The sequence below is a fragment of the Aplysia californica genome, unplaced genomic scaffold (assembly GCF_000002075.1).
Source record: "Aplysia californica isolate F4 #8 unplaced genomic scaffold, AplCal3.0 scaffold00237, whole genome shotgun sequence".
Taxonomy (NCBI): Eukaryota; Metazoa; Mollusca; class Gastropoda; order Aplysiida; family Aplysiidae; genus Aplysia; species Aplysia californica.
In genome coordinates this window covers 978,003-1,005,527 of record NW_004797507.1, presented here as the reverse complement: position 1 = coordinate 1,005,527, position 27,525 = coordinate 978,003, and the positions used below count along the sequence as shown (strand labels likewise).

Genomic DNA, 27,525 nt, shown 5'->3' with positions numbered 1-27,525 from the left:
AAAAATAATAAAAATTAATATAATACCAAAATTTTTAAAATAATAATAACAATACTAACAGTACAGAAGCCTGAATTCAACCTGTTACTTCAAAGTAATCAGTCAGTGCAGTCAGTGGGGACGAGTTGAGTGAAGGAAAACGTTCGCCATTACAAAACAAAACCCATGGATGAAAGCAATGCTTTGTCATAAAAAAAAAAAACTCATCGAAAAAGTCAAGTTTCCCACATGCTTATCAGTTATTACTTAATTAAGAGGTCACGTTAAGACACCACACGTGAAGGTTTTCATTTTGCAGAACTGCTCACCTCTGTATAGCATACTAAAATGCTAAACAAAGATGTAAGGAAAAAAAAAGAAACATAAAAAAAGAAACATTAAAAAAATAAATAACGTAAAAAACACTCGCAAGATCAGCAACCCTGTAGTCGTGAAGGGCACTCCCACAAGCACATCGTCATCCAAACCAGAGCAAAAAGTTAACGAAAAAACAAAACCAAACAAAAAGAGGCTGCAGCTGTCTCCCAAAACAGCAATGCAGAACACCAGGGGTCGCACAGCATCACATTTTTACAAAATACGTAAAAAAAACCAAAATATCTACTGCAGCAGAGCACGCCAAGGTCAAGCAAAACTACGCACCACACTGCTTCCACAGAACAAAACCAGTTTGTTGAAAAGAAAAAAAAACAATTGAGAAAAAACTAAGAGAGACTTCAAGACAAGAAAACATAGAGGAAAAAAACAACTCCCATCAAGCTTTAAAACCGAATCTCATGCAGCATGCAAATATTCCACAAACATGTCTTCAGTCGACACAAACAAGCAGATGATCCCACAAATGCTTACGAGGAACAAGCATGAAAAAAAAGTACTCGAAACAGACAGACAAAGATTGATGGGAACAGCACAAAAACAGGATGGAAAAAACCCACAAAAAACAACCTAGCAAACATTCCCTTTTTGCGTTTAGGAAACCACTGCTTGGAACCAGCACTACAACTTCTATCCACTACCAAAAAAATTTTTTTTTTTAAATAAATAAAAGATAAATGAATTAATTTTTTTTTAAAACAACTGATCCATTGCTCTGAACTCCCAATTGAATAAAAACAAACTTACAAAAACTGCAAATTCCTAAACTTCTGCAGACTAAACATGAGGTTGTGGTGGGTTGAACTCTTTCTTGCTTCACCCAACTTTTGAGGACTGTCATACATACAACCTTTGCATTGTGTATATTATTTGCTAACCATACTCTGTGACCCATTCTAATCATGCTCCAACCTTGTCCATCTCACTCTATCACTTCGTTTGTTTCATCAAGAAAAACCTTTTATGCTGACACAACACAAAAAAGCACATAGCAGTTGGGCACTTCGTTCGTCATGAATCCAAGTATTGCTTTTTTTCTTCTCTTTTAGAGGGATTTTTAAGGGAAGTGGGTAGTTTAGAAACAAGACCCAAAAACAACCTAAGCACCTCTGTATTGTTCTTCAAAAATTACTGTTTTCCCCTGAACAAATTGACCTATTCAATTACTAAAAGACCCACAGCACAGACTTTATCACTTCTTTGAACACTAGCAAGCAAATCAAAACTGAAAAAACCCCAAAACCAAGCTTTGAGCATTTCCTTGCATCAGCAAGTTTCAAATTTAGTTTGTCACTTGAGGCAAACATCCTCCATTACTGAAACAAATAATTCTAATTTTAAATACCAATCATGAAAACACCAGAACAGATCTGCCGGCTTATTATCTGTGTCTTACAGACAATTCCAAGCAGAAACACAAATTGGGTCATTATAGTTTGAAAAAAAAATTATAAAAAAACCAAAACAATCGAGGCAGTGGTTCGCAGGCAATGATTCATGAACGTGAAAACAAATAGACGAAGAGGCAGCCGGATGAATGTAAAAGACTCAGACATAAGCAAAAGGAAAAAAAAAAAGAAAAAACCCTGACAAAAAAAACAAAAAACAAACATAGAACTGAGAGGCTCTGGTTGTGGGCAAAGAGAAATATCACTTACTTTGGCCACATCGTCCTGATATGGTAGGCAAGTATTGCAGGTAGCATGGAAGGAAAAACAGTAAGGAAGTCAGTAATTGCTCGATATAGAAAGATAACATACACATAACAATATCCTATCTCATAGAGAAAGATAACATACACAAGACAATATCCTATCTCATAGAGAAAGATAACATACACAAGACAATATCCTATCTCATAGAGAAAGATAACATACACAAGACAATATACTATATCATAGAGAAAGATAACATACACATGACAATATACTATATCATAGAGAAAGATAACATACACATGACAATATCTTGTCTTATAGCAAAAGATCACATACATACGAACAATATTCTATCTCATAAAGAAAGATGTCATACAAACGACTATATTATCCTGTCTTATACCGACGGACCACGTACATACCACAATATCCTATCTCATAGGGGAAAATCACATACATACTGCAATAATAGCCTATCTCATATAGAAAAGATCACATACACTCAACAGTTTCCTGTCTAATATAGATGATCACATACATTCGACAAGTTCCTATATATACAGAACTCGGCACATGATATGGTCTGGTTTAGGAAAATTCAGACGAAATTTCTAGCAATAAGACCACGGAATGTAGTTTTTACAAGTTTTCTCTCTGTGTGGCCAAACACCTCATGTGTGTGTCCGTGTCTGCGAGTCTGTGTGTGAGCACATACGCGAGCATGTGTGTGTGTGAGAGAGAGAGTGTGCGTGTGTGTGTATGTATGAATGTTATACACATATGAGTGAGAAGTGTTGGTTGTTGTTTTTTTGTAAAGTGTTTTACAGCGCTCGCAACTGCATACGGTCATATGAGCACGCGGGACACACTAATATTTTCAGTTGGTAGGAAATTTTGAATTTTGCCCGGGTGGCGGCCGAAGCCTACTCTTATCGATTTTAGACCACCAAGGGATCTTTAACGTGTGCAACTTGCACACAGGCCCTCCGAGATTTTTCGCCCTTGTCCGAGAAGGCTAGGTGTAGATCTTTCCTACCAGAAGATCAGGGGTGTGGCAGAAAGACAGCAGTAAGGAGGAGCCAAGGAGTAGCAGTAGAAAGGCTGCAGAAAGAGTCAGGAGCCCAGCGTAGGGGGCAAAGGAGGTGAGGGGTGGGGGCAGAAAGTGGAAATGAAAGCAGACAACAGAACATTGCTAGAGAGCAGGAAAGGAGGTGAAAGGAGACAATTTTAGAGAAGAAAATTTTTCGGTCGCTACCCGGATTCGAACCCGGGACCTTTTGAATGAGAGGCCAACACCTTAACCTCTAGGCCACGAGAGCCCCCTGAGAAGCGTGTGTCTGTTTGCTTCACACAAATCCACAGTACACAAGCAAAGACACAAACTCCATAACACACCACCACCAACAACAACAAAAGAAAAAATAGATATGTTAATTCAGGACTTTCTGAGCAGTACAGCAGAACCATCCTATGAGACACAACAAATTCCACAGTTCCCTTGGCTTCTTCAATAGTGCTACCTTCACGACATGCAATGTCAATAGAAGAGATTATTCTCAGTATCTATCCTAAAGACAATTTTAACATATTAAACGCACATCAATAAGGATCCGAGGTAAAAAAAACTATGGGAGGGTTTTTTTTTCCTTACATAAACTTGTTCTAAAAAGAAATGAGACCAGTGGGTAAGCGGAAAATCTAATACATTTGAGCAAAAACATTTCTATCGCTCAAAGCTAAAAAAGGAATCTAAATGTATTTTTATCAATCCTGAATGTGACGCCATTCACGCAAGATACGGAGGGATTGAAACTGGTATTTCAAGTGCTCATTTAAAAGAAAATAACAACAACAAAACAATAATAATAAAAATAAAAGTAATAATGAAAATAATAATATTATCATTAAAGGGACAGCATGATGGTGAAAAGAAAACAACAACCACTAAAATAATAACAATAAAATAATAACAATAATAATAATAATAATAATAATAATAATAATTTAAAAATTTTTTTAAAAATAATAATAACAATAACAATAATAATAATAATGACGATAACTATAAAGCACACACTTCATGTTTAATATCACCATAATGATTATAACTACCCTGTAATTTGAGAAACAAGGACACAGCTTGCCACAGAGGACATCAGTATCGGAATCATGGAATGGCGTATGGTGACTTTAACTCAAAGGACAGGTCACACATACACCAAAGGACAATAGCAGCCACCATCGTGAGCATCATGCTATGCATATAATACATAAATATATATATACACACACAGAGAGAATATAGTATTACATAGAAAGTGATCCATATTGTCGCTACCTCAGAATTACAAAGTTTTATCTGCTCAGTACCGAGTTTGAAAAAATTTGTCGTGAAAAAATTTGAGTTTCACAATTAACCTGTCAAGATTGTAAAAATTGTACTCTTTGAATATCTTGAAAACGACTCCAAACAATCTTATCATTTCGATAGAGCAGACAGAACCTATGGTTTCTGACCTCATGGTTTTAGTAACTGAAAACGGCCAGAAATGTCAGATAGAACTTTGTAATTCTGATGTAGCCTTATATCAGCGACGCATGCAAAACATTCAGTTGAAAGGCTCATGATTGTAAACTCAACATTCAGTGAAAAAGCTCATGATTGTAAACTCCCGAGTATTAAATTTTTTCTTTTAAAGCAAAAAATTTTTTTAACATTTTCAGTCTCGTGTGGAAAAAAATTATTTTACAGATATTTTTTCAGTCTCATGGGTGGGGGGGGGGGGGGGGGGTGTCTGTGCCATAGCGATAGCAAGTCTCTTCCTCCCTCTCTCTTTTTCTTTCTTCCTCCCCCTCCCTCTCTCTCTGCACGCGCACGTGGGTGTGTGATCTTTGATCACAAAGATCAATACTTCATTGTTCACATATATTATCAACATGGGCACTAATACTGCTAGTAAAACAGACACTTCAACATGGAAAGAAACATTCTATGAAACGAAACCATTAGCTTGAAAGAGTTTTTTGCGAGATAAAACTAAATAATAGTAATAAAATTACCAGAGGATGATGTATTTGAACTTTCAACAGATCTATCGCTAGGAAAAATTGAAACACATAAAACATGTAGCGTGTGTTGGGGTTGGAGGTTTAAAAAGAAATAGTTTTTTCAACAAATAAATAACAGACAATAGACTATAAAAATGCCATTGGTATATCTTTACACGTATTATATGGGCAGTAAAGAAGGTCCAACAAGTAACACTAAACGGACAAGATATTACCATAGAATTAATTCCACTGAAAAAAGAACATTAAAAAACAACAAGAAGAAGAACCAAACAACATCAGAGGTTTTCGTGTCAAGGGAAAACAGCACAGAAAACAGCTAAGGCTTTGAGACACAACACTTTAAATTGTCGCTTTTAAGGACAAGCGGGCTAACCCACATTTCGGCGGTTTCCAGAAATCTTGACCTACAACAAAAATGGGCATTGCCCTACCTATAGGAGAAGTTAATTTCAGTGGTGTATACTTGTTTGGTTATAAACAAAACTCTCCTCGTATTTTAAAGAAATTGAACAAGGGTCCAAAAACTTTACCTTTGATTTTTTTTCATAAACAGCATTTTTCGGGATAACCCACTTGTGCTTAAAAGTAACCAAATGTAGTTGTCGGTCAAGAGTTAAACTCCTGTATCATAATTTTTCGTCATATAATCATGAACTTCTTCTTTTTCAAATATCAACAGCTCGCAGAAGCACTTAGTTCAAATGACTGAAAGGATCACTGTGGGGTTCTTTGTTCTATTGTATAGCGCATCGGACAATTTCCTGGCAGGAATGCCCAATACTAAATTAAATATAATCTATTGTTATTTATAATTGTTATTATCGTTATTTATCACCATAATAATAATAATTATATATTCATTTTTATTCTTATTTTATCCTTATCTTCGTCATTATTATTATTATTATTATTATCATCATTACTATATTATCATTATCATCATTATTATTAATATTCGCAAGTGCTCGGTATAACAACTGCTTTAAGCCAAATTCTGGTAACATGAATTTTACCAAAAGCCAATCAGTTTTTTTGGGGGGGGTTTTCATCAACAGAAAACTTTTCACAAATCATGATCGAAGATATTAGAGGTAGAGGTAGGCTCCCCGCCGACAGCTCCTCACAAAGCAGTGACATTTTATAAGTATAGAATATATATATACACACACACACACACACACACACACACATGTACCGTGACAGCAACATGAAACTATGGTGAAACACAAACGTTGACATTTATACCGCCGGCCAGCCGTTCACATATTTCTGTTTGTTTGTTTGAGTAATGAGAAGAACATCAACACAGGGAAAAATAAAGACAGACAGACAGACAGACAGACAGACAGACAGACAAACAGAAACAGAAGGAAAGTGAAGAAATAGGACCTACCAGTGGCTCTCTCCAATCACCCGCAGAAGTTATAGTTTTAGCACAAGTTATTTAAGACGCGGGACCTCCAAATTTAACGTCCATCTTCTATAAATCAAGCCAAATTGAAAGCCTAAAAAAAAACTCGACAAAATGACCCGTGTTCAAGAATGCTGAGTCAAAGATTCGAACCAGGGCTATCTGCAGAGCATGATACTAACTGATCTAATGGAGCGCCCGACCAAATAAAAATCCAGAGCCATTATAATTTTATTATAGCAGCGATTATAACTATTATCTTTAGTTTCTACAGTCAAAACATTCACCTTTTGGTTTTAGTAAGTGTTTTACGGCACTTGCAACACAATGAGGTCATATAAGTGCCAACGATTAGAGGCGTTACAAAAGAGTAACAAACAAAAAAGAAGGAGGAGAGATACAGACGAGAGGTTTGATAGGAAAGAAGAAGCAAACCACACCAGAGCACCTGCCAACCACCCTCGTCCATCTACACAAGGACCATAATAATATGTTATGTATTCTATGACCAGACATTGTCATTTTTCCCGTAACCCGAGACGGCCATTCTAAGCCTGAAAGAATCCATATTATTTTGCAACTAATCGTCGAGATAAAACAGGGGTCAGTCCATTCAGTTCAGTTTAGTTCGACAAAAGTTTTACGACGCTGGCGCCTGCATAAGGTCATATTTAAAATCACACTTCCTTCCGCTCTCTCCATAGTCTGGACACTCCATTAGGACTTGTCTGATCTTAATTTTTAAAAATACCCCAAAAACCCCAACACCCCCCCCCCAAAAAAAAAGTTTTTGTTTGTTTGTTGTATTTTTTTCTAACCATGAGTGAAAATTATTTGCCTTTGTCTCTACACTTACTACATGAACCTCAACAACGCTACACGTCACGAGCCTAAGCAATATTCTACCAATCTACACAAACAGACAAACATCAGTACACACACATGTTCACTGTAGTTAAGATAACATGGACATGCATTCTTTACTTATTAATAATCATCAAATAGGAATGAGTCATGATCAGTTCCTTGGGTAGAGTATGTGTCAATACAGTTTTGTTTACTTTGGAGGAGGAATCTAATATATTATACACATATCTCTCTCTATCTCTCTCTCTTTCTCTTTCTGTATGCATATAACACACACACCACACACACACACAAAAACACACACAAATGCGTGTATATACATGTATATGGGTGTTTGTCAGTATATAAACGTTATATTCATATATGTGTAACTATACAATCACATTCATTACCCAACCCCCCCCCCTCCCAAATTAAAAAAAAAAAAGTTTCCACACACATTTCTCCACTACTGATAAACTACTTGGTCTCCACGCTATCACTTTTTTGTTTACCCGAGGTAAAAACAATAGTTCTATTTATAGACTTATCTGAAACCAGAGATAACATTCAAAAGATGGTCTCTTGCTTCGTCATCAAATACCAGGATAGAACAATGTGCAAAGTAGACAATACGCATAAAGGGTTAATTAATGATATCATACTGCTGTTGTGAAACACACTATGGGATTTCTCCATCCCTTTGTTATAAAAATTTTATCAATTAAAAATGCACGGGGCATTGCGCAAGCTAAACAATATATGTGGAGTTCACTGAAAAAAGGGGCATATTCACAAACTGAAAAGCGCGATCGCGAGGGTACCAATTTTTAACACTTATTGACTTATAACTGTATTTCTGTTCAGCTGCTGGTCGATTATTGCTGTGGGATTCTCCATTCAACAAACATATAAAAAAACCCACCAATCAAACAAATAAGAAGTTAAGAGTCCACAAGCTTTTAAAATTGACACCCTCAAAATTTCCAGTTTGTGACTAAGCCTGTTTTTTCAGTGGACTCTTCATGTATTAAGGGTTTACTAATAAATCATACTGTTGTTGTGCTGTCTCGATGTGAGAGTGCATGTAATTTCCCCTCAAAAAGTGCACTTCTACAAGAATGGGAACAGACGTGCAAGTCTACCACAGACAGTCTAAGACACTAGAGGGAGGTCTGATGTTACTTCTACCACAAAGCAAGTAACAAACAAACGAACAAACAAATGACAAACAAAGATTATAAGGCAGGGGGAGGACATCGAAGTGGAGAAAGGTGTGAGTGTGTGTGTGTGTGATGGGGAGAAAAGGGAGGGGGTGGGGGGGGAGACGGAAAAAAAAGGTAAGGGTGGAGAAGGGAAGGGGGGGGGTGGTAGTGGGTGGGAGGAGGGGGCAGCAGAGAATGACAGAGGGGACGAATGTACGGGAAGAAGAAACTAAAAAAGAGAGGAACTGTTCTAACATAGAGACACAAGCCGACCTCTGCCATGGCGTAGGGATGAGAGGGCGCCGCCTGTCCCAGCCAGCACCAGTGTGTGTGTGTGGGGGGAGAGAGAGAGGAGGGAGAGAAACATGCCAAACAAAAAAAAGTCAATAAAAAAAATTAAATTAAATATAGATGCTTTTAAACCCTTCCCTCCACCCTCTCCCACCCCCCCAAATTTTTTAACAATTTTAAATCGAACACAATTTTGATAATTTAGGAGGCAGTCTTATGACCATGCCTGTTAGGGCCAGCCTGGATTAATAGGGATACAACGACCCAGAAAAGAAAGATCGAGATTCATGATTGATACAAAATTTCCCCCACATAGGAATCAAACTCGAATCTCTTCCGTGTGGCGGCGAAGTGCCTGACTGCTACACCACAGACACCAGTTCGAATCTCAGCAATGGGGAGGCCATTAAGAAAGCAAACTGCTACAGGATGTGATAGTAAGTGTGTGTGTGTGGGGGGGGGGGGGGGGGGGGGGCGGGTTTCAAACCGATTTCACACTCTGCTTTTAAAATTTGTGACAATCATGTTCTCATAATAAAGGGTGCCTTGCATGGCTTTTATAAAACCCAAAACAACCCCCCCCCTAAAAAAATCCCCAACAAAAACCATCACATTGTAGAGGCTTCGATATTAAAGAAAAGGTTTATGGATCCAGCCCATTTAAACCTGCTACTGTCCTTCCTTATCTACTCTTGTCCCACAGAAAGAGTAACAAACCCCCCCCCCCTTCCCCAAAACAAAAAATACCCAACAAAATATTATCTTTCACATTGGGGTGTAAAAGAAACCAACCCAACCACCCATGAAGAAAGAAATCAAACAAATATTAAGGGTGTCAGGAGAAGGAGGAGAATGGAGAAAAAAGCAGAATCAACACATGAAAGAATTATGTTATAATTATAATCCAAATGTTCAATGTTCACACCCAGAGGTAGTCAGTATGCCTGTGATCGCATTCCAAAGTCTGTTGGATTTTTTTGCTTTAGTGCCAAGAGAGATGAGCAGACGTAGTAGTGTTGGTGACACGACAGCCGTGAAAACAGCACATGACAGACAAAAATAAAACGGACAAAAATATAATATAAAACTAACTAGAAATGCGGAAAGAGGACACCATGAATGAAAGACCCATCCTTTTACCCAACCTAACCACATTCAGAAAAGACTTGTCCCGTTTCCAAGAAATTTGTGATTTGATGAAAGATTCAAACCTAAAATGAGATTCTGAATCCATTTTGGAACACTGACAGAAAAACAAACTAAAACACAGCGACAAACATTTTAAAAAAGTGAACCTTACAATACAAGGTTGACAGATAAAACCACATAACAAAACATGTGAGTCTCCTTCACAGCAGAGCTGCCCACTCATCAAAACCAGTTTCTAACCACTTATTGAAGAAGCTTTCTGCTGCACTCAAGCTTAGGAAGGTGACTTTCCTTTATTTAGCCAAAGGCCTTATCCTGAGTAAGGAAAACTTTATTAAAATCAAAAACAATAAATGATCACGTGTGCAACAGCAGAAAATGCCTAATAATGCACACTACGCACACTCACAAACACCACACTAAACCACTCACACTAAAAAAAACATCCACATAAAACAACAACCGACCAAACAAGTTAACAACGGTGAAACGAAGAAGCAAATCACACGATGGTATACTGGACAAAACTCATAAAGCTTTTAACCGAGAAAAAAATGCAACATGAAAGAAAAAAAAAAAAAGGAAAAAGTTGAAAATGTCAAGAAAAATGATGTAGTAAAAACAAGAAAAATTTTAGGAGTGAGCAAAAACCCCCTTGCCTCTGACAGCTGTATGTGAGTTTGTACGGGTATTTTATACCTTCTCATCCTGATCATCATAAGCTTCGAAGTCACCAAACTTTGGCTTCCATTTTCTCACACTTACTTTGCCTCAGATACCAAGCAACCCCCGACCTCGTTCAATCGCAAACATCTCTACTTCCATTCAAGATAAATGGGTATTGTTGTCATAAAAAAACAAGACAAACAATTAAGCTTTCGGATGATACCATAACTCTGCATGCCCAAAAATTGACAAGAGCCTAAAACCTCCGCACCGTGACACACATGACAAAAACTGATGAAAAAAATGCTCATTTAACCAATTGTCTTCTACAGGATAACGACAAACCAGCCTCAATTCCACTATAAAGTTCCCTCACTTTTCCCTCACTTACCATTAAGCAGTCTTAAATAATCTTCAACCAATGACCAGCATAAACTGAGATAAACTGGTAGTAGCTTAGACTAGGAGGCAGGGTTGAGAATCCCCGACCCCTCAAACACTTCATCAACACTGAGGTACCATTTCAGGAACTGGGTTTTCTTCACTTATTAAAAAGTAAAGTTGTTCCTGCATCCGATCCGGACATTGGGGATTGCCTTGTTAGTGAGACAACTTCCAGGGCCTTCGGCATATTGTGGTAGGGTGGTCAGTTCCTTTTCACGCCGCCTTTACTTCCCCAACTCAAAGTCAGGTACCCATTACTGCTGGGTGGGCAGGACGGGGCGAAAAAAATGTGTCCGAACCGAGGCTCGAACCCGTACTTTCCATGTCGGAGACGAACGCACTAACCACTCTGCCACCGCACCCTCATTAAGCAGTGGAAAAATCAACCATTTCCCAAACAATATTTTTATGAATGAAAACACACTTAAGTTAAAATCAACGTATACCAATTTTCACTCTTACTCTTATATATGCCAATTAGTCAAAGCTGGATGTTTGGTATCTTTTTTTCCTGGCAACAAATTTGTTTACATGTTTGGATTAGGTTTCTACATTATATTTAGGGAATCGAACAATGGATTTCATACAATTCTGTCGTGGGCCAGATATAATTAATTGTTCACCTGGAAGGATGTGGCCCCCCTCCCCCCGGGATTGAGTTTGACACCTGTGCCTTACTTAGAGCAAAAACGTAACACCATCCTAAACCTTTGATAGTAATGATAGCCTCCTAGTTCTGCCCAGGTAACAACATCTTTCTCTCCCAACCTCACACATTCAAACCAATAAAAACAGCCGTCTTTGAAAGAAGTAGGAATCACCAGCAGTAAATTTCATTTTAAAAATAAGTTAAAAAATTTAAAACATTTTAAAAAATCCATACCAAACCACATACAGCAGTCAAAGGACAACTAATCGTGTGAGAGAGGAGAGGGGCAGGGGGGGGGGGGGGGGCGACGACAAACCTTGGTGACTCCGTCTCCCTCCTGGCACAAGCAGGAGAGCCGCGGTGGGCAGACAGAAACATTCAATCGTGAACAGGGTATGGTATGAAAAAACAAGCTTTCCCCCGCATCCTTTCAGAAATTTGTTTCTCACAATGAGGCACGCATAAAGAAACAACATATTCACAAATTCACACAAACACACACACAAAAACCCCACACACACCAGACACTGAGCCCTGGCCGATACATCGTTCATCACACTCCTTTTTATTTTTACACTACTACCAATGTGTGCCCTTATAAGGACAACATTTCTAAAAAGGTACAAGTATTGGAATTTTTTAAAGGGTCCTTTTTACTTCCTTTTTGTTCTTTCTATTCAAATTCCCTGTGCAAATCAAGCACAAGGCAAAAAAAATAATTTTTAAATTCTTTTTTGGGGGTATGGAAAAACAAACAAACGGGAGGCACCCAATCAGTGCATGTGATTGTTTCAAGAAAAGGCTGAGAAAGCAATTGGTAGGAACAAATGGAAAAATGTGCTACTTAATAAAACAAACATATCTGATGAAATTTTTATTGGAAGTTTTGGACAACAAAAGATTTAGGAGTCTCATACCCTACCTTTGTTTTTTTTATTTTTTATTTATGTTTTTAAAAAAAAGAAGTAAAATGCCATAGTGGTTAAAAAATGTGTGAGGGAGTGTTGGACATTGCAGTCAGATACAACACGTGGTTAGAAGTCCAAGTATAAAAAAATAGCATGGTCAAAAACTTACCTAGCTTGTAAAATCTCTACGCCTAAGCATACTCTAAGAGTCATAAAATTTCAAAGGTCGCCAAGAGAAACTTGCTCTACTTTTTTGTTAATTTACGAAAAAGAAAACAAAGAAGACCCCCCACCCTCACCCCCCTCCCAAAACATCTGGTGTTACGATTTTTCAAAAAAAGGCTATGAAAACAAAAAACAAAACGAATAAAAACAAAACAAAAAGAGTTGAGAATTTTACCGGTACCTGACTCTGTGAAGTGGCAGATTTTGCCTTCCTTAGGCGACTCTTGCACGCATCCAAATCCAAACGTTTGGTTTCCAGAATCTTTTTCTCTTTCTGTGGGAAACACAAAACATACACCGACATAAAATGCCAAAATACTGTCATATCTCTAGAAGTCAGTTTTCCTGTTCTGTAAAATAAATTATCAATATCAGAGAGATGAACTAACATTCACATTTTGATACAAAAGGGCAAGAGAGAATGAAACCAAAAATATAACTGTTCTGAATTTTTTTTTTTTTTTAATCTGCACTTTTCTTTAATCCCCTCTCTTTAAAAAAGGAATGAACATCCAAATTTTATCGATCAGTTAAGGAGAACAATTACACCCCCCCCCCCCCCCCCACAGTAATTATATTTGAACCTATTGTAAAACTTAAAAATTAGAAATATACAAAAATTTACAGCAATACGAAAATAGGACTATTTCCATGGAACAGCTCAAAGACAGAAATACACGATCGAAACTTGAGGAGAAAAGTGGTTGTCTGAGACAGATGGACGTCATAGACAGTCTCATTAGAATACTTTGAAAAATACAAAAGGGAAGAGGATGGTTGTCGTTTGCACTGGTAACTGTGTCGGACAAAGGACCGTTAGAGCAAGTTTGACCGTACTTCCTTCCACTGACAAATCCTATTATATTTGTGACCTCAAGAATCAGAATCATAGTGGATCACTTACCAGAATGGTCTTCATGTCTCCCTCCAGGAAATTGGACAACGGCTGCAGGAAGTTGTTGGCTGTGCTGGTCACAAAGTCTCGCTCGGCGTTCCCGATCTGGATCTGAGCCTGACCACATTTGACCAGAGCATTGCCTGCAGGACGACAGAATAGTTATTAGAAAATCTTAAACAAATGAAATTTAAGTCATTACCAGTTATTCTCACAATGGCACATACAAAGAAACAACATATCTAAAAATTCACACACGCACACACACATACACACCAGACTCTGAACCCTGGCCAATACATCTTTCATCACACTCCTCCAGTTGCAATCAACTATCCTATACATGCTTTCCCTAAAAGAGACACAATTTCCTCTGCACCCTAATAAAAGTAACTTCTAACCTGTTGTAAAACTGTCAAAACTGTACTGGAAGAAAAAAGAAATTTAATAAGCATTTCCTTAACAGCTACAAGCATTACTCCTTCCCCTTTTTCTGGTCAAATTATTTAGAAAAATCGAGAGTATACCACTAAAATGATTCCTTGATCCTTCCTACTCGAGAACCGACCACTGCAATAAACCCATTACATAACTTGTACGAGCACTCTCAATAGAGCATGAAAATCTATCATCTATCATCATTTCCCTGAACTTTCTATAAACTGACCACGTCGGTGGTGGCCGGGTGCTCTAACGTAGTTTGCTCTTTCTTTCCTATTAAACATCTATCACCCTTATCGCTCCTTCTTCTTTTCTTTACATGTTACTCTCTAGTAACACCTTTAATCTTCAGCACCTATAAGACCTGTTTGTGCTGCAAGTGCTGTAAAACTCTTACTAAGACTCAAAAAACTAAAACTGACCATAAGGAGTGCCTGGTCCAAACTCATTGCCAGCTTCCACCATGGCGTTGCCCAGAATCTCGTACTGGGTGATGCGGTCTTTCTTCTTTTTGTCAAGTTTCTCATACAGCAGGTCTTCCATTCTTTGGTCTGGGAAAATTATAGGGAATACAAAAAAGGTACACCAAGACAAACAAAACCATCGAAAATTATAATAAAATACATAGATAACTACAAGCTAGAACTCTGAATATAGCCCCCCCCCCCCCAAAAAAAAAAATAAAAAATTTTTAAATAAATAAATAAAATAAATAAATAAATTTAAAAAAAAAATAAAATAAAAACAACAACAAAAATTTCAAGAACAATAGCTAAAAAGGTTACACTAGACTGATAAATAAAGGAGTTAAAATGATGCATCCTCTAAAGTGTGAACCCAACAACGACCAAGATTAAAATATTTCATTCATAACTAAAGCAACACAATTTAAAAAACATAGAGAAAAAGGATGCCATTAAAAAAACTGTGAAGTTACCATCAGTATTTTTTAAACAAAAGCATTCCTTTGCTGGGAAAATAAATCTTTGCAATATAATACTAGCTATACTTACTTTAAAAGAGACCTCTAGATATTACACAATCCAATTTTTCTAACAAAAAAAAACCCACAAAAGAAACCTGAGATCATCAATAGAAAAAGACAAAAGTGACTGCGACTCATAATATCTTTGAAAATTACACCCCCACCCCCCCCCCCATCCCCTCCTGTAGTAAACAAAAGATGCCAGTGCAATGCATTTCTTTTAAGGTGAGTTCATGGTTTTCCTTTCAAAGACAAATATCTGAATTTGAGGTGCCAACAGAACACAAGTGCTGGAAATGAGACCACCTTTACAGCTGAAACTCATTTTTAAAATTCCACCAAAATTCTTTAAAATACTCACTTGGATTTGGCTGAAGAAGTGCATCTGTCTGCCGTAAAAGTTGCTCTGTCCATAATTTGGTCTTGTCTGATCTTTGCATTAAGTTTTCAAAGTGAGCATCCAACTCTGTCTTTTCTGCGGTGCCAAGTTTTTCCTCCGTGAACTGCCAATAAAAAAGGTCCCATGACATACTTTTAGTCTACGAACTGGAAAATAGATCTTTCATAAAATAAAACAAGAGATCATGGGGCTTTCATTCATGGTCTAGAGGTACGGTGTTTGCCTCTCAGTCGAAAGGGTCCCAGGATCGAAACCTGCCAGGGACGAAAATATTTTTTGTTCTTTTATATAATTTTCTCCATCATGTCCGCCTTTCCTATAAAATCTAGTCCTGATCAGTCATTTACTTTCCTCTCCACATTCAAACCCCTCCCTTATGATATTCCCTGCTCCTTCTTTTACAGCCTTCTTAGGATAGGATATCGATTGCCTTCTCAGAAAAAAGGGTGAAAAATCTAAGAGGTCCTGTGTGTGTTCAAGATCCATGCTTTTTGAATTTTTTTTTAAGTACTTCAATTTAGAGCAAACCTCGCTACTTCCTTTCGGCCGGTGGCTGTATGCATTATCAATAGAATAAACAATATGCCTTTAGGTTAGATAGTTTTATTATACGGGGTGCCCACTACAGCTGAGATCTGCCGATTGCCCGACTCGATCGGCTCAAAAACAAACTTGTTTGTTTTCAGTTTCAGGCGATCGAGTTGGGCAATCGGCCCGATCCAGCCGTAGTGGGCACCCCCGTATAAGGTGCATTTAAAATCCACTTGACTTTGACACTTGTGAAGTCGTTCGTTCAGTCTCCCGATGGCTCACTCCAATGACTGGGTTTTTTTACAGGGTGAGAGACAGAGAGATTCTGCCCAGAGACCATCTTTTTTCTTAATTAAATTAAGTCTTTTCTAACGCCATCAATCTATACTAGAATCTAGATCTATACTGTACTACACTACTGTACTATTCTTTTATACTCTACTTAATCTCTACTCTCTAACTACCCTTTCTACTCACTAACTGTAACAACATTACTACACACACATAGATGATAGAAGAATAGGTGAGTAGGCCAAGATTTAGATCTAACTAAATCACTGGGATTATAAATAATATTTCGAGAGGATGAGTCAGTTAGTCGGCACTGTTGAGAAGCCCAAGTTCCACTGGAGGTCCGTGCAACTGTTGGGAAAACTGGCAATAACTGTGTGTTTACGGTAGCAGATCACACAACAGTAAGTACAGAGAGAGGAGGCACGGGAGGGTGGGCGGCGGTCAGCAGTGAACAATGCACGACAATCGCCCATTGCTAACTAAAAATACATGTAAATTTACATACCTGGACAGCTCTGTTAAAAACGGTGGAAGCCCCACCGGCGATTTTCTTGAACCGTGCATTCATTGAGTTAAGATCCATAGTTGATTCTCAAAAAGCTCAAAGTGTAGTGTAACTGAAAGACGGAGTTGGAAGATAGCGATTTCGATCAATGGTCCTTTGACGTTAACTGTTCCGCGTACTCCGAGGTGAATTATTAAATGCCACCATTGTTAGAATTGTTAATCATGTCGAATATTTAGCATTTTGTACTTTCATATTCTAATGAAATTCCAATAATAAGAGAAACCAAACCATCTAGGGTGTCTTATCTTCTTAAAAAAATTAAAGGTAATATACTTTTATTGCGGAGCTATGAAGTTGCCATGAAGTTGTTTCAAAATGGCGGACAGTATACACAATCAAGTCCATTGCAGACTGCCGTCGAATTAGGAAGGATACGAGACCGTTCCTCGAACGAGGACTGTCGTTGGATGGTTTCTGCCTGCTTCAATTATTGGAGATTAAATGTAAAAAGACTGTTTTTCAATGGTATCGTTCAGTCTCCCCCTCCCCCCGGTTGTGCCGATGCTAAGGCTGGGGCTGGCTGGCTGGCTCAATATTAAATATAAAATATTAATTATTATATTATTATTATGGAATACTGTCAAGTCAAGGCTATACACCGCCACTACTACTACTACTACTACTACTACTACTACTACTACTACTACTACTACTACTACTACTGCTACTACTACTACTACTACTACTACTACTACTACTACTACTACTACTGCTGCTGCTGCTGCCGCAGAAGGATTTCTGTAACGAGCGACCACCCCATCAAACACAATAAAGAATTAGATCAGGCCTAACCTTAACCCTAACCCTAACCCTAACCCTACCTCTACCCCTACCCCTAGATCTACCCCTTCCCCCAGCCCTCAATTCTGCTCTGTCTCATGGTGGTCGTTCGTTATGGAAGTCCTCCTGCTGCTGCTGCTACTACTTTTGCTGTTGCTCCTGCCTATACTACTCGAGATCTGAGCTACTACTACTGTAGTAGATATAAGTAGGCCTAGTGAATATAGTAATTGTAAAGTTCAAGTCTGTTTTATTAGTAGGTTAGACTTTGTAGCTTAACTAAGGTTACTATATATACAGGTAGAAGGAGTCCGGACAGCTGCAACTGTAGTGATATCAAAATTAACAACTTGTGAAAGACAAACAAAAGTATTTAGATGTTACAAGAGCAGCTTGTATAATAATGGATCATAATGAATCATATAGGCTATACAGCAATGAAGCCAGAATTAAATAGATAAACATCATTATGTTATTATTTATGGGACCTGAGCTTTGTGTGGACTGTCAGATGTGGTTTTACACTCCAGTGTGCGTTTATTTGCTTAGAACGTTAACGGTAGTTATACTCAGGTGGGTGCTTGAATCATCTGGGTTAAATTTGATGGCGTTTATTTTGTTTAACAGTACCTGGGTTTATGTAGAAGTGATATTATAGTATTTATATATAGATTCCATATGACCTGCTACTGCTGTTGATACAATGGTCATGCTGTATGCCTGACATATTAAGTAGCTGGAAAAATATGTCACTAAATAGGCACTATGAAAATCTTATTTTATATGACTGTATTGTTGACTTTTCATTTCCCAGTATCATGAAGAAATGTGGACAAATATAGTGTTTCAAAATGATTTCATGTTCAAAATAAGTTTGCTACTTGTATTTGATTTTGCTGACATTCACTTTTAAATCTATAACATTTTTTTTTAAAGAAAGAATATTTCAAGAAGGGAATGTAATAATAAAAATTGAAATTAATAAAACATAAAAGAATAAATTTTAATGTTATGATGTTTTTCTTTCAGATAAACTTGGCTAGCATTCGGATGGATCTGAAATCTTGAGGTGGCACAACCCCTTCTTCTCTCTTTGCAATTATGCAGAAGTGTTTGGACGAAACATCCTGTGGATCTCTTTGTCAGCATCCAAGTTGTTGGGCCTCCCAACAGCGCCAAGAAAAAGGAATTCCTCGAGTTTTGCCCCCTATACAATTAGACTCCGATTCCTCTGATGATGAAATTTGTGAGTTGTTAGTGAGGCTGTGTTTGTTATCAATAAATTTCTTCTTACAATCCTACTTTAGTATTTTTTAAATTTTTATAGTCGAATGCTCATTTTAGAATTTTGTTCGTAGCATGGTGAAACAACAATTTTTTTGGTTTTGTTTCATTTCTCGTTTCACTGAGTTTCTCTATTTGATCTTGTAGCTTTGTTCTTTTTTGTTGTCTTTGTGATTAATTGATAAATACAGGTAGTTTGATAATTGTTTTACAAATATGTGTCGTCCGTCTTATAATTTGTCCTGTAATTGACAGCTCTTTATACTTTTTCCTACAAAATATTTTTTATCTTTTTAAAAAAAATTCTTTGAACAGAAACTTTATTTAGTATCTTTGCATTTCTTTGAAATATGTTTTTGACTGAAATTTTTGTCTTCCCAGGCTTACCAACTCAAAGTGTTTGCAATTTACTGTCCGAGTATGGAGACAGTGGAAGTGACCGCTACCCTCTGTCAACCGGAGGACGGCCGTCGCACCAGTGGGACACGCCACTCCACTCAGCCACTAGGAGCGTCAAGTCTCTGGATACTGGGTATAAGTTCACATAGGCGTCTTCTGAGTCCTGCTCCCCCCCTTGATGCTTGAGTTCTGCTTCCTCCTCCCCCCTCCCCCCCACCCCCCACCCACCCTGCCACTGCTCAATCCCCTTCCCCCCTTTCCTTTCCACCTAATACTGATTTTCTTGACATTTAAATGATCCACTTGAATGTTCCGTTTCCCTCTTAACCACTTCGTCACAGCTCCAGTGAACCATACGTCCAACACTGTGTGACCAGATGCTGTCCTCCTGTACAATATACGTCCTAAAATCAGCCAATTATGGCAATCGCATGGACCTTACTCCGTACACCGTACGGGATTTTATATTTGCCCTACAATAGCTTTTTGACGCTCTAGCTAGCAAAAATTGGGTGCAGTAAAAGTTGGAAGAAACCATGCATCATGGAGGGGTTACGACTTCAGTTTTAATGCAAATGGAAGTTAAATAAGTGCAAGGAAGGGAGGCACTGATGCAAAACGGGGACTTAGGTGTAAAAGATACAAAGTCACATTTCGATGGGTTTGCAAATGGTCACGACTGTACAGTTACGCTGGATGCCTTTGCTCCAAAACCCTCCTTTTGCAGACAAAAGTTTCCTGTCTAAGGTGGCCCATGTTGGAGAATGAAATCAAAATACAATGTGGTTAATGTCTGCTGAATCAGCAGCATTTCTTACGCAGTAAAGTTTGTAGAAATGTTCTGTAAAACGTATCTTTTTCACAGATGTCTATTTCATTTTTAAAAAATCAAGGCAGTCTTTGTGGAATAATCCGATTATATTGAATGATTTACAATCTTTCTACTTTTCATCTCTAGGGAATGTTGTTCTCCGTTACTTCTTTTTCAATCTTAAATTTTCTTCAATCAATCTCAACTTGCGAAAATCAAGACAATTATAATTACAATTAAATTACAATATAATTAAAGGAAGCAGATACAGAGCCGCCTCTCTTTAACGACCTTCCATATAACGACATCCTCTGTTTAGCAACATAATCCCTAAGTCCCGATTTTTTCTTTTTATATCACTAGTAATTTTTGGTTGCCTCTCTATAACGACAACTCATTTTAGCGACATTTTTTGTCTGGTCCCGACGATGTCGTTATAGAGAGGCTGCACTTTGTATTGTATAAACCCTCTGATTTCCTGTGACTTTCTCCCCAGACTGAAGCTAGGCGTTCCTCACAACACCAAGACAAGTCTGCCCAGGACCAGGGGATTCCACAAAAGAAACCCGAGACTGCGACTGGTAGAGGTACAGGAGGTGTTTGACCGAGAGGATTTGGCTGGTCAGTGGGAGGAGACTTTTGTCACTCGGCCTTACTACGTGTGGATGCCGAACCCTCATCAGTCCAAGCTCTCTCACAGGTACAGTATTTTCTCTTTTCTAAAAAAATGTTATTTTGGTAAGTGTTTTACTGTGCTTGCAACTGCATAAGGTCATATGAGCATGTGGGACACATTAAACATTTTCAGTCGGTAGGAAATTTTGAATTTTGCTTTGGTGGTGGCTAAAGCCTACTCTTATTGATTTTGGACCACCAAGGGATCTTTAAAGTGGGCAACGGACCTCTGAAATTTTTCGCCCTTGTCCGAGAAAGCTTGGTGTAGATCTTTCCTACCATAAGATTAGGGGTTTGGCTGAAAGACGGAGTATTTTCTCAGCAATGCTGTTCCTTTGTCAACTTTTGTGTAAAGATACTTTAACTCTTTGTTAGCTCTTCAGGACTTGACTTCACCTTTACCCCTATGTGTCGAAGCAATTTGGTGGTGGAAAATTTATGTTAAAAAAATGGAATCTTTTATGTAGAGCCGATCAGACATTGCTCTACAGAGCCCGCGCAGGACACTTACACACCAACAAGCACATAAACAGAATCAACCCCATGTGGAAACCCCATTGTAGACACTGTGACTACCACGGGGAGACCGTTGAACATCTTCTCCTTCACTGCCCAAACCTAGCAGTTCTTCGACGCAAGCTCCTACACACACATACAGACTTACAAAGCCTGCTCTACTCTGGCGTTGACCGGATGACAAGGACATGTGGTTACTTGAGGGAGGCATTGCGCTGCCAAGAGCGAAATGCTCACAGCTAAAGGGATTTGAAAACAACAACAACAACAACATGTTAAAAAAATGTCAGTGCTCGGTCGTGCCTTAAACATCTAGAAATTAGTACATACTTAAACTTTGAAAAACATTATAAGACAATGAGCTATTTTGCTATTTACCAGTAGGTTTTAACAATGATGTAATACTAAAATTTGTGTGATGAATTTTTGATACATGGAACAGTTTTTTGTTAGCAGTGTTTGGAGTGTGGATTTTCACAGATTTTTTTGCAGATTTGAATACTACCTCTGGAAAAAATTCATTAAAAATGTTCTAGTACGTTCAATAGAAAGTCAGTTCTCAAATTTGTAGATGTATTGTTTGCCAAGATGAATGCAAAAAAACAATTTGTTTCCTTGAAAAATAAGTGCGGTATTAATTACGTAAGACATGTCAACAAAATCCAATATGGCCGGCGTATCCATGGAAGCAATTTTTTTTCTCAAATTTGATTGAGGATTTTAAGACTCCTTACTATGCTTGTTATATGTGTGAAATTTGGTAACATTTTATTCACTAATAAGCGAGATAGCCTTCAGTTACACCCCCCCCCCCCCCCCCTTAATGTGTCATAACTTCTGCTTTGGATTGGTAGGGCAAGAGGTTCTCTCGGAAAGACAAATCATCCCGTACTCATGAAAGATCTGACCTCAACAATGGTGCCCCCAGAGGTGGAGCATCAACGCGAGGAAACTGTCTTAGTAAGGGAAAACCTTGTTTGTCGGTGATAGTAAGCCTTTGTCAAGGCAGAAGAAATTGTTGTTTTTTCTTTCAAAGTATTTCGTTGGACCCTGTCTTTTTTCTTTCTCTGAATATCACCTTCTGTCTTTTTTTTATATATTTGTGTTTGATTTTCTCTGTCTCTGTCTGCCTGCCTGCCTGTTTGTCTGTCTGTCTGTCTGTCTGTCTGTCTGTCTGTCTGTCTGTCTGTCTGTCTGTCCGTCTGTCTGTCTGTCTGCCTACCTGCCTGTCTATCTGTCTGTTTAACACTCTGTCTTTCTTTTTTAAATGAAATTAATATGGGCGTTCTCCTGAATTATATAAACAACGGCTTTGATAAGAAAATTCAGATTTGATTTTTTAAAATTCAGCTTAGTTTCAGAATGAAGCACAGTAAGTGTACTGTACCCAAGAGTTTATAAATGCACCTATTTAATCTGAATTCCATAAGAACCTATCGATTGTAGATAGTATTGATGTATCATTCATTAATGGAAATGCAACTGACTGCAAAAAGATAACATCCGAAAAGAAGGATAATGTCACACAAAATGTAGAGTGGGAAAATTCTGTGAACTTGAAATGTGTATCTATCTATTGATTTCTGTAAAAGTCTTTTTGGAGGACTTTTTACGATGGGGAAAAATTTGTAATATAATAAAATTACACATTTTGTGTTTCAGATTTTACAGTAAATATTGCATATCTCATTTGTTTTTTTGTTGTTGTTTTTTCAGTTTGATGAATTTCCAGTACTCAAGGTATGCCTTGTTTATTTTTTGTCTCCTATGTATTCTATCTCGTTCTATCAGTACCTAGTTTTGAGAAATTCGACGTAAAAATTTTTGAGTTTCACAACATGGTAAAGCTTTTTCGAATGCAATTGTTTGCATATCTTGAAGACAACTCTGAATATTCTTACGATTTTGAAGGAGTAGATAGATCATTTGGTTTCTGACCTCATGATCTTATAGGTAACTCAAAACTACCAAAAATTTCAGGTAGAACTTTGTAATTCTGAGGCAGAGACTTGTCTGAGATTACCATCATTTTTCCCCTCAACAATGAGTGGTGTTCATGGACAGGATCAGCTGCTATTGTTGTTGTTAACGATCCAGTTGCATCTGAGCATTAACTCTTCTGCATGATGCCTATCCATGATAGCTGCATGTCTGTTCTAATTGTTGTCTTGAGGAGTAAAGGCAGTTAGATGTGTGGGGTAGCTTGGGAAGAAAACATCCCCTCAAATCGGGTTAGTTTTCTACAGAAGAACAGATGATATTCCACTGTCTCTGAGGGGTAGTCACATAGTGGGTAGGCAGGAGACTGCTTTACGCCAATTCGGTTGAGATGTTGATTGAGGGGTACATGTTGTGTTCTAGGTTGGAAGATTATGGATTATCAGCTGTATCTGCTATTTCGCTGTGGTGGAAGTATTCTTTCATTCAGCTCTCTACTACAAATGGATGTTGTTATCAATCCAGGCTACAATTGAATAAGTACCAGTATAATTTGTGGTGTTATTGTTAGGCTCTTTGCTGCTGCACATAGAAGTTGTGAGTTCAGTCCTTGCTTGGAGAAGTTATTTCAGTCTCCCCATCTGTCTGCTGGGATGTTGTGTCCTATTTAGCCCTAGTTGGCCCTGACAGACAGCTCTGAATTAGCTAGCCTTCTGAATGAACTAAATTGTGTTGATTGGGATGTAAATAAAACAGTAAAATTTATTGCAGGCTTGATTATTTGAAGGGTGAACACCAGTCGTGGTGCTGCAGAAGTGGAAAAAATAATTGTTTATTCCCCTGATCCAATCTATTCCTTGTCCTACTTCTTATCAGTAAATTGAAATTTAGATCATATCCATGGACCAGATGGGAGGTTGATGGGGCCTCTGATGTAGTTTGCTCTTTCTCTCCTATCTAACATCTATTGTCCTGATCTCTCCTGTTAACTTTCTTTGTATGTGATATTTCGGTGCCGAAAAGAAGCTGCATGAAGACAACCTTGAGATCATCTTAAGCTAAATTGACCGTCTGCATAGAGGAAAAGAGCCATATATATAAATGTGTAATATTATTATGTTCCCTAGAAAAGACAACTGCGCAGCAAGTCCCCTCCCATGAAGCCGTTACACTACCTGAAGGCTCCTCAAGGAACGACATCTGCGGATATCAGCATCGATTCTGAGGGGTAAGTTGGAGGAAGCGCAGGCAGAATTATCCAAGACGACCACCCTTGTCGAGCAAAAAAGTGCTTGTCTAATACTCAGGGCCAATTGGGGGATCGGTCCTCTAGTACAAACTGATTGTCTGACCTGTGGCCAGAGAACAAAAGCATTTTGCGACCTCAGTGCTTTCTTGTCGTATCTCCATTTTTTTTTTTACAGTGAAAATGTGACTTCTTCTTTAGCTCACTCTTTGTTATAAACTGTTTTTACTGTTATTTAAAAATGGAGATACGACAAGAAAGTACAGAGGTTGCGATTTGTTTTTGAGGTGGCAAGTCGGGCGATCGGTTTGTGCCATGATGGTCGCTTTGCGCCCTCAATCTGGCTAGCCCTGCCTACCAAACCAAACCGAACAGAACCAAACCGATCGTGCCAATGGGCACTGGGTATTAGACAGATGGATGTTGTGGGCAGTGTTATTTTGGATTTTTTATAAACTCAGGTCGGAGGGGAAGTAGGGAGTGGTTGTTTGTTCAGATTACTTGTCTTGGACAGATGGTGGTAAGAGTAGGTTTGGTTGTAATCTCTCTTATCACTACTGTATGCGTTGGTGTTGTGATGAGTTGGACAAGCTGCTGTGTTTATATGCGTTTCTATAAATCGGGAATTCTGGGAGTTACTTGGCTCTCAAAGTTTTACCTAAATGTTTTCCAAACCTCCCATTCCGTTCATGCTTTACATTTTAGATTTTTCTCAGAGTGTTGAACAGGGACTGGCTTCTGTAAATGTAACTAAATAGAAATTGTTTCCTGAAAGAGGCCAAAGTGTTGTTTAGCTAAAGAGGTAGTTTTTTTTTGGGGGGGGGGTACATTCAGGTGGGGGAAGGGTGGTGGGGAGTGGGAAGGGGGATGAACGCTTTGCACTGCTTGTCAAAATATTTGTGCATACCAAAAATTAAATTGTATAACTAAGTTTATACATGTTTTTCTCTGGTTGATATTTCAGCACAGAATGTCAGCAAGCTGTTTAATTATTTTAAGGCCACAAAGCAAATATTTGTTTTGGAGAGAGAAAAAAACAACAACTGTTTTTTCATACTTGTGGTGCTTATAGGGCCTATATCTTTTCTGACTTTTTTCATCATTTAGAACGGGAATTCCAACAAAATATTTCTCTAGCACATGCAACAGATATTGCAGATTAAGAAACTACCGGTACAATGAAAAAAAAAAGTGTTAACAATGTTTGGCTTACTACATCTGAATGGCTCACTGACAATATATTGTCATTGGTGTTTTCCTGATAGGAGTAAATTCGGAGGACTTGTTTCGCCTTTGTAGAACAGTTTATATCATCATCATCTTCCAGTGCCAGGTCTGTGGCTTACATTGGCAATCATGGTTCTCCTTTCATTCCTTTGCTCAGATGCTCTTAAAAAAGCTATGTTTTCCTGATCTTTCCATGTTACCCATTTGTTTAGGTTCCCTAAGTAGGTTGTTCTGGGCCTACTCCTGCCTCACTTGCCCTCGATATTGCCAGTGAGAGCTAGATGTTCAAGACCCTTATGTCTATTGAGGTGTCCCAAGAACTGCATTTGTCGTTTCATGATTGTTTGTAACAGTGAGCGTCCCACATGGGCTTCATCAAGCACTACCTCATTTGATTTCTTTTCCTTCCACGATATTCTCAGCAGTGTCCTAAGAAACCACATTTCTGTTGCTTCTATTTTATTTTCACTGTCCTTGGTGATGTCCAGCATTTACAGCCATATATAGAAGGGTTGACCAAACATAGCATTTTAGTTTACATCATAATTGGGTTGTTTTTTGGAACATATTTGCTCTAACTAATACTGCCGTTTTATCTCTGTCCATGTGATATAAGAAGCTCTCCCAGTTACAGCAAAGACATCATGATGCAGTCGGTGAACAAATACAGGTTCTGAAACGGCCAAGTTCTTTCCTGTAGACATGTAGAGTGTAGAGTGTAGAGCAATGCTAGTTGAGGGTAGTCTTAAGCTTTTCCTTGAGCTATAGATCTGAGGCAGCTTTCACAACAGATCGTTGCAGAAAGTTTGTTTTCTTGAACCATTTTTAAGGTTTTTAATGGAGATGCTGCTTTATGTTTTGGTACTGGAAGTTTTTGCCTTGAGTCTTTTGGGGTTTTTAAAAATTGTGAAGTGTGCTGACAAAATGAGTTACTTCTCGGATTCGGGCCCTATGGAAATCGATACGTTTTGCTTATGGGTGAAGTTTTTACAGTTTATAAGTATGAAATAATAAAAGGCATGTTATACTTAAAGAATAGGGCATCAATAGGAAATGTACAAATTTGACCCTAGCATCGATTTTTGGCCAATATCTCATTTTTTGTGGATTGAGAGAAGGAATTTATTCATTTTATCAGCCCTTTTCACAATTGCTGATGGTTTTAATTTTCAATAGAAAGTTCCTATTTGTTGTCGGTCTTTCTTTTTGTCTTTTGGCAAGCTTATAATGTCTTATTCATAACCTTTAAAGAGTTAATTTTCAATCAGAATAGCGGATTTTTAAAAAAATGTTTATTACCTCTTAATGTCTGCTTGAAAATTCTGATAATGCTGTTTTAAAAACAAATGAAAAGGCATATAGATGTGGTATCCATGCTTCTTTGCTGTTAGTCTTTTTTTTTTTTGCTTTTGCTTTTTTCTCCCTTTTTTAGATAAAAATTGGTTATGGTATTACTTGAATATTGGCGTCCGTGGTGTTGCAGTTAAGCACTTCAACATTAGAAGTAGCAGATGAGAGTTTGAGTCCCATTTGGGACGAATGAATGTCCCTCTTAGACTATGTTGACCTTGTCACGCAGTCCTTAAGTAAGCAGCCTGTCCCCTAAATGACCTAAATTGTGTTGATGTTGGGGAGG

General features: G+C 38.1%; 2 protein-coding genes across 2 annotated transcripts in view; one reads left to right on the top strand and one right to left on the bottom strand.

The window, feature by feature from the left end:
• The window catches only part of LOC101863904 (endophilin-B1), a gene marked incomplete in the record, with an annotated part of 38,187 nt that extends 21,057 nt beyond the window's left edge, over positions 1-17,130 (bottom strand). Inside the window, 7 exon segments of the mRNA XM_035970218.1 lie at positions 2,034-2,048; positions 12,083-12,103; positions 13,081-13,173; positions 13,804-13,937; positions 14,658-14,786; positions 15,582-15,723; positions 16,951-17,130. Coding sequence (XP_035826111.1) covers positions 2,034-2,048; positions 12,083-12,103; positions 13,081-13,173; positions 13,804-13,937; positions 14,658-14,786; positions 15,582-15,723; positions 16,951-17,028 — 612 coding nt within the window.
• Positions 17,131-17,323: 193 nt separating this feature from the next.
• Positions 17,324-27,525, top strand: part of LOC101860174 (nucleolar protein dao-5) — a gene marked incomplete in the record, with an annotated part of 22,936 nt that continues 12,734 nt past the window's right edge. The window contains 7 exon segments of the mRNA XM_035970217.1: positions 17,324-17,456; positions 18,823-19,039; positions 19,459-19,609; positions 20,784-20,987; positions 22,333-22,438; positions 23,195-23,218; positions 24,544-24,644. Coding sequence (XP_035826110.1) covers positions 18,895-19,039; positions 19,459-19,609; positions 20,784-20,987; positions 22,333-22,438; positions 23,195-23,218; positions 24,544-24,644 — 731 coding nt within the window.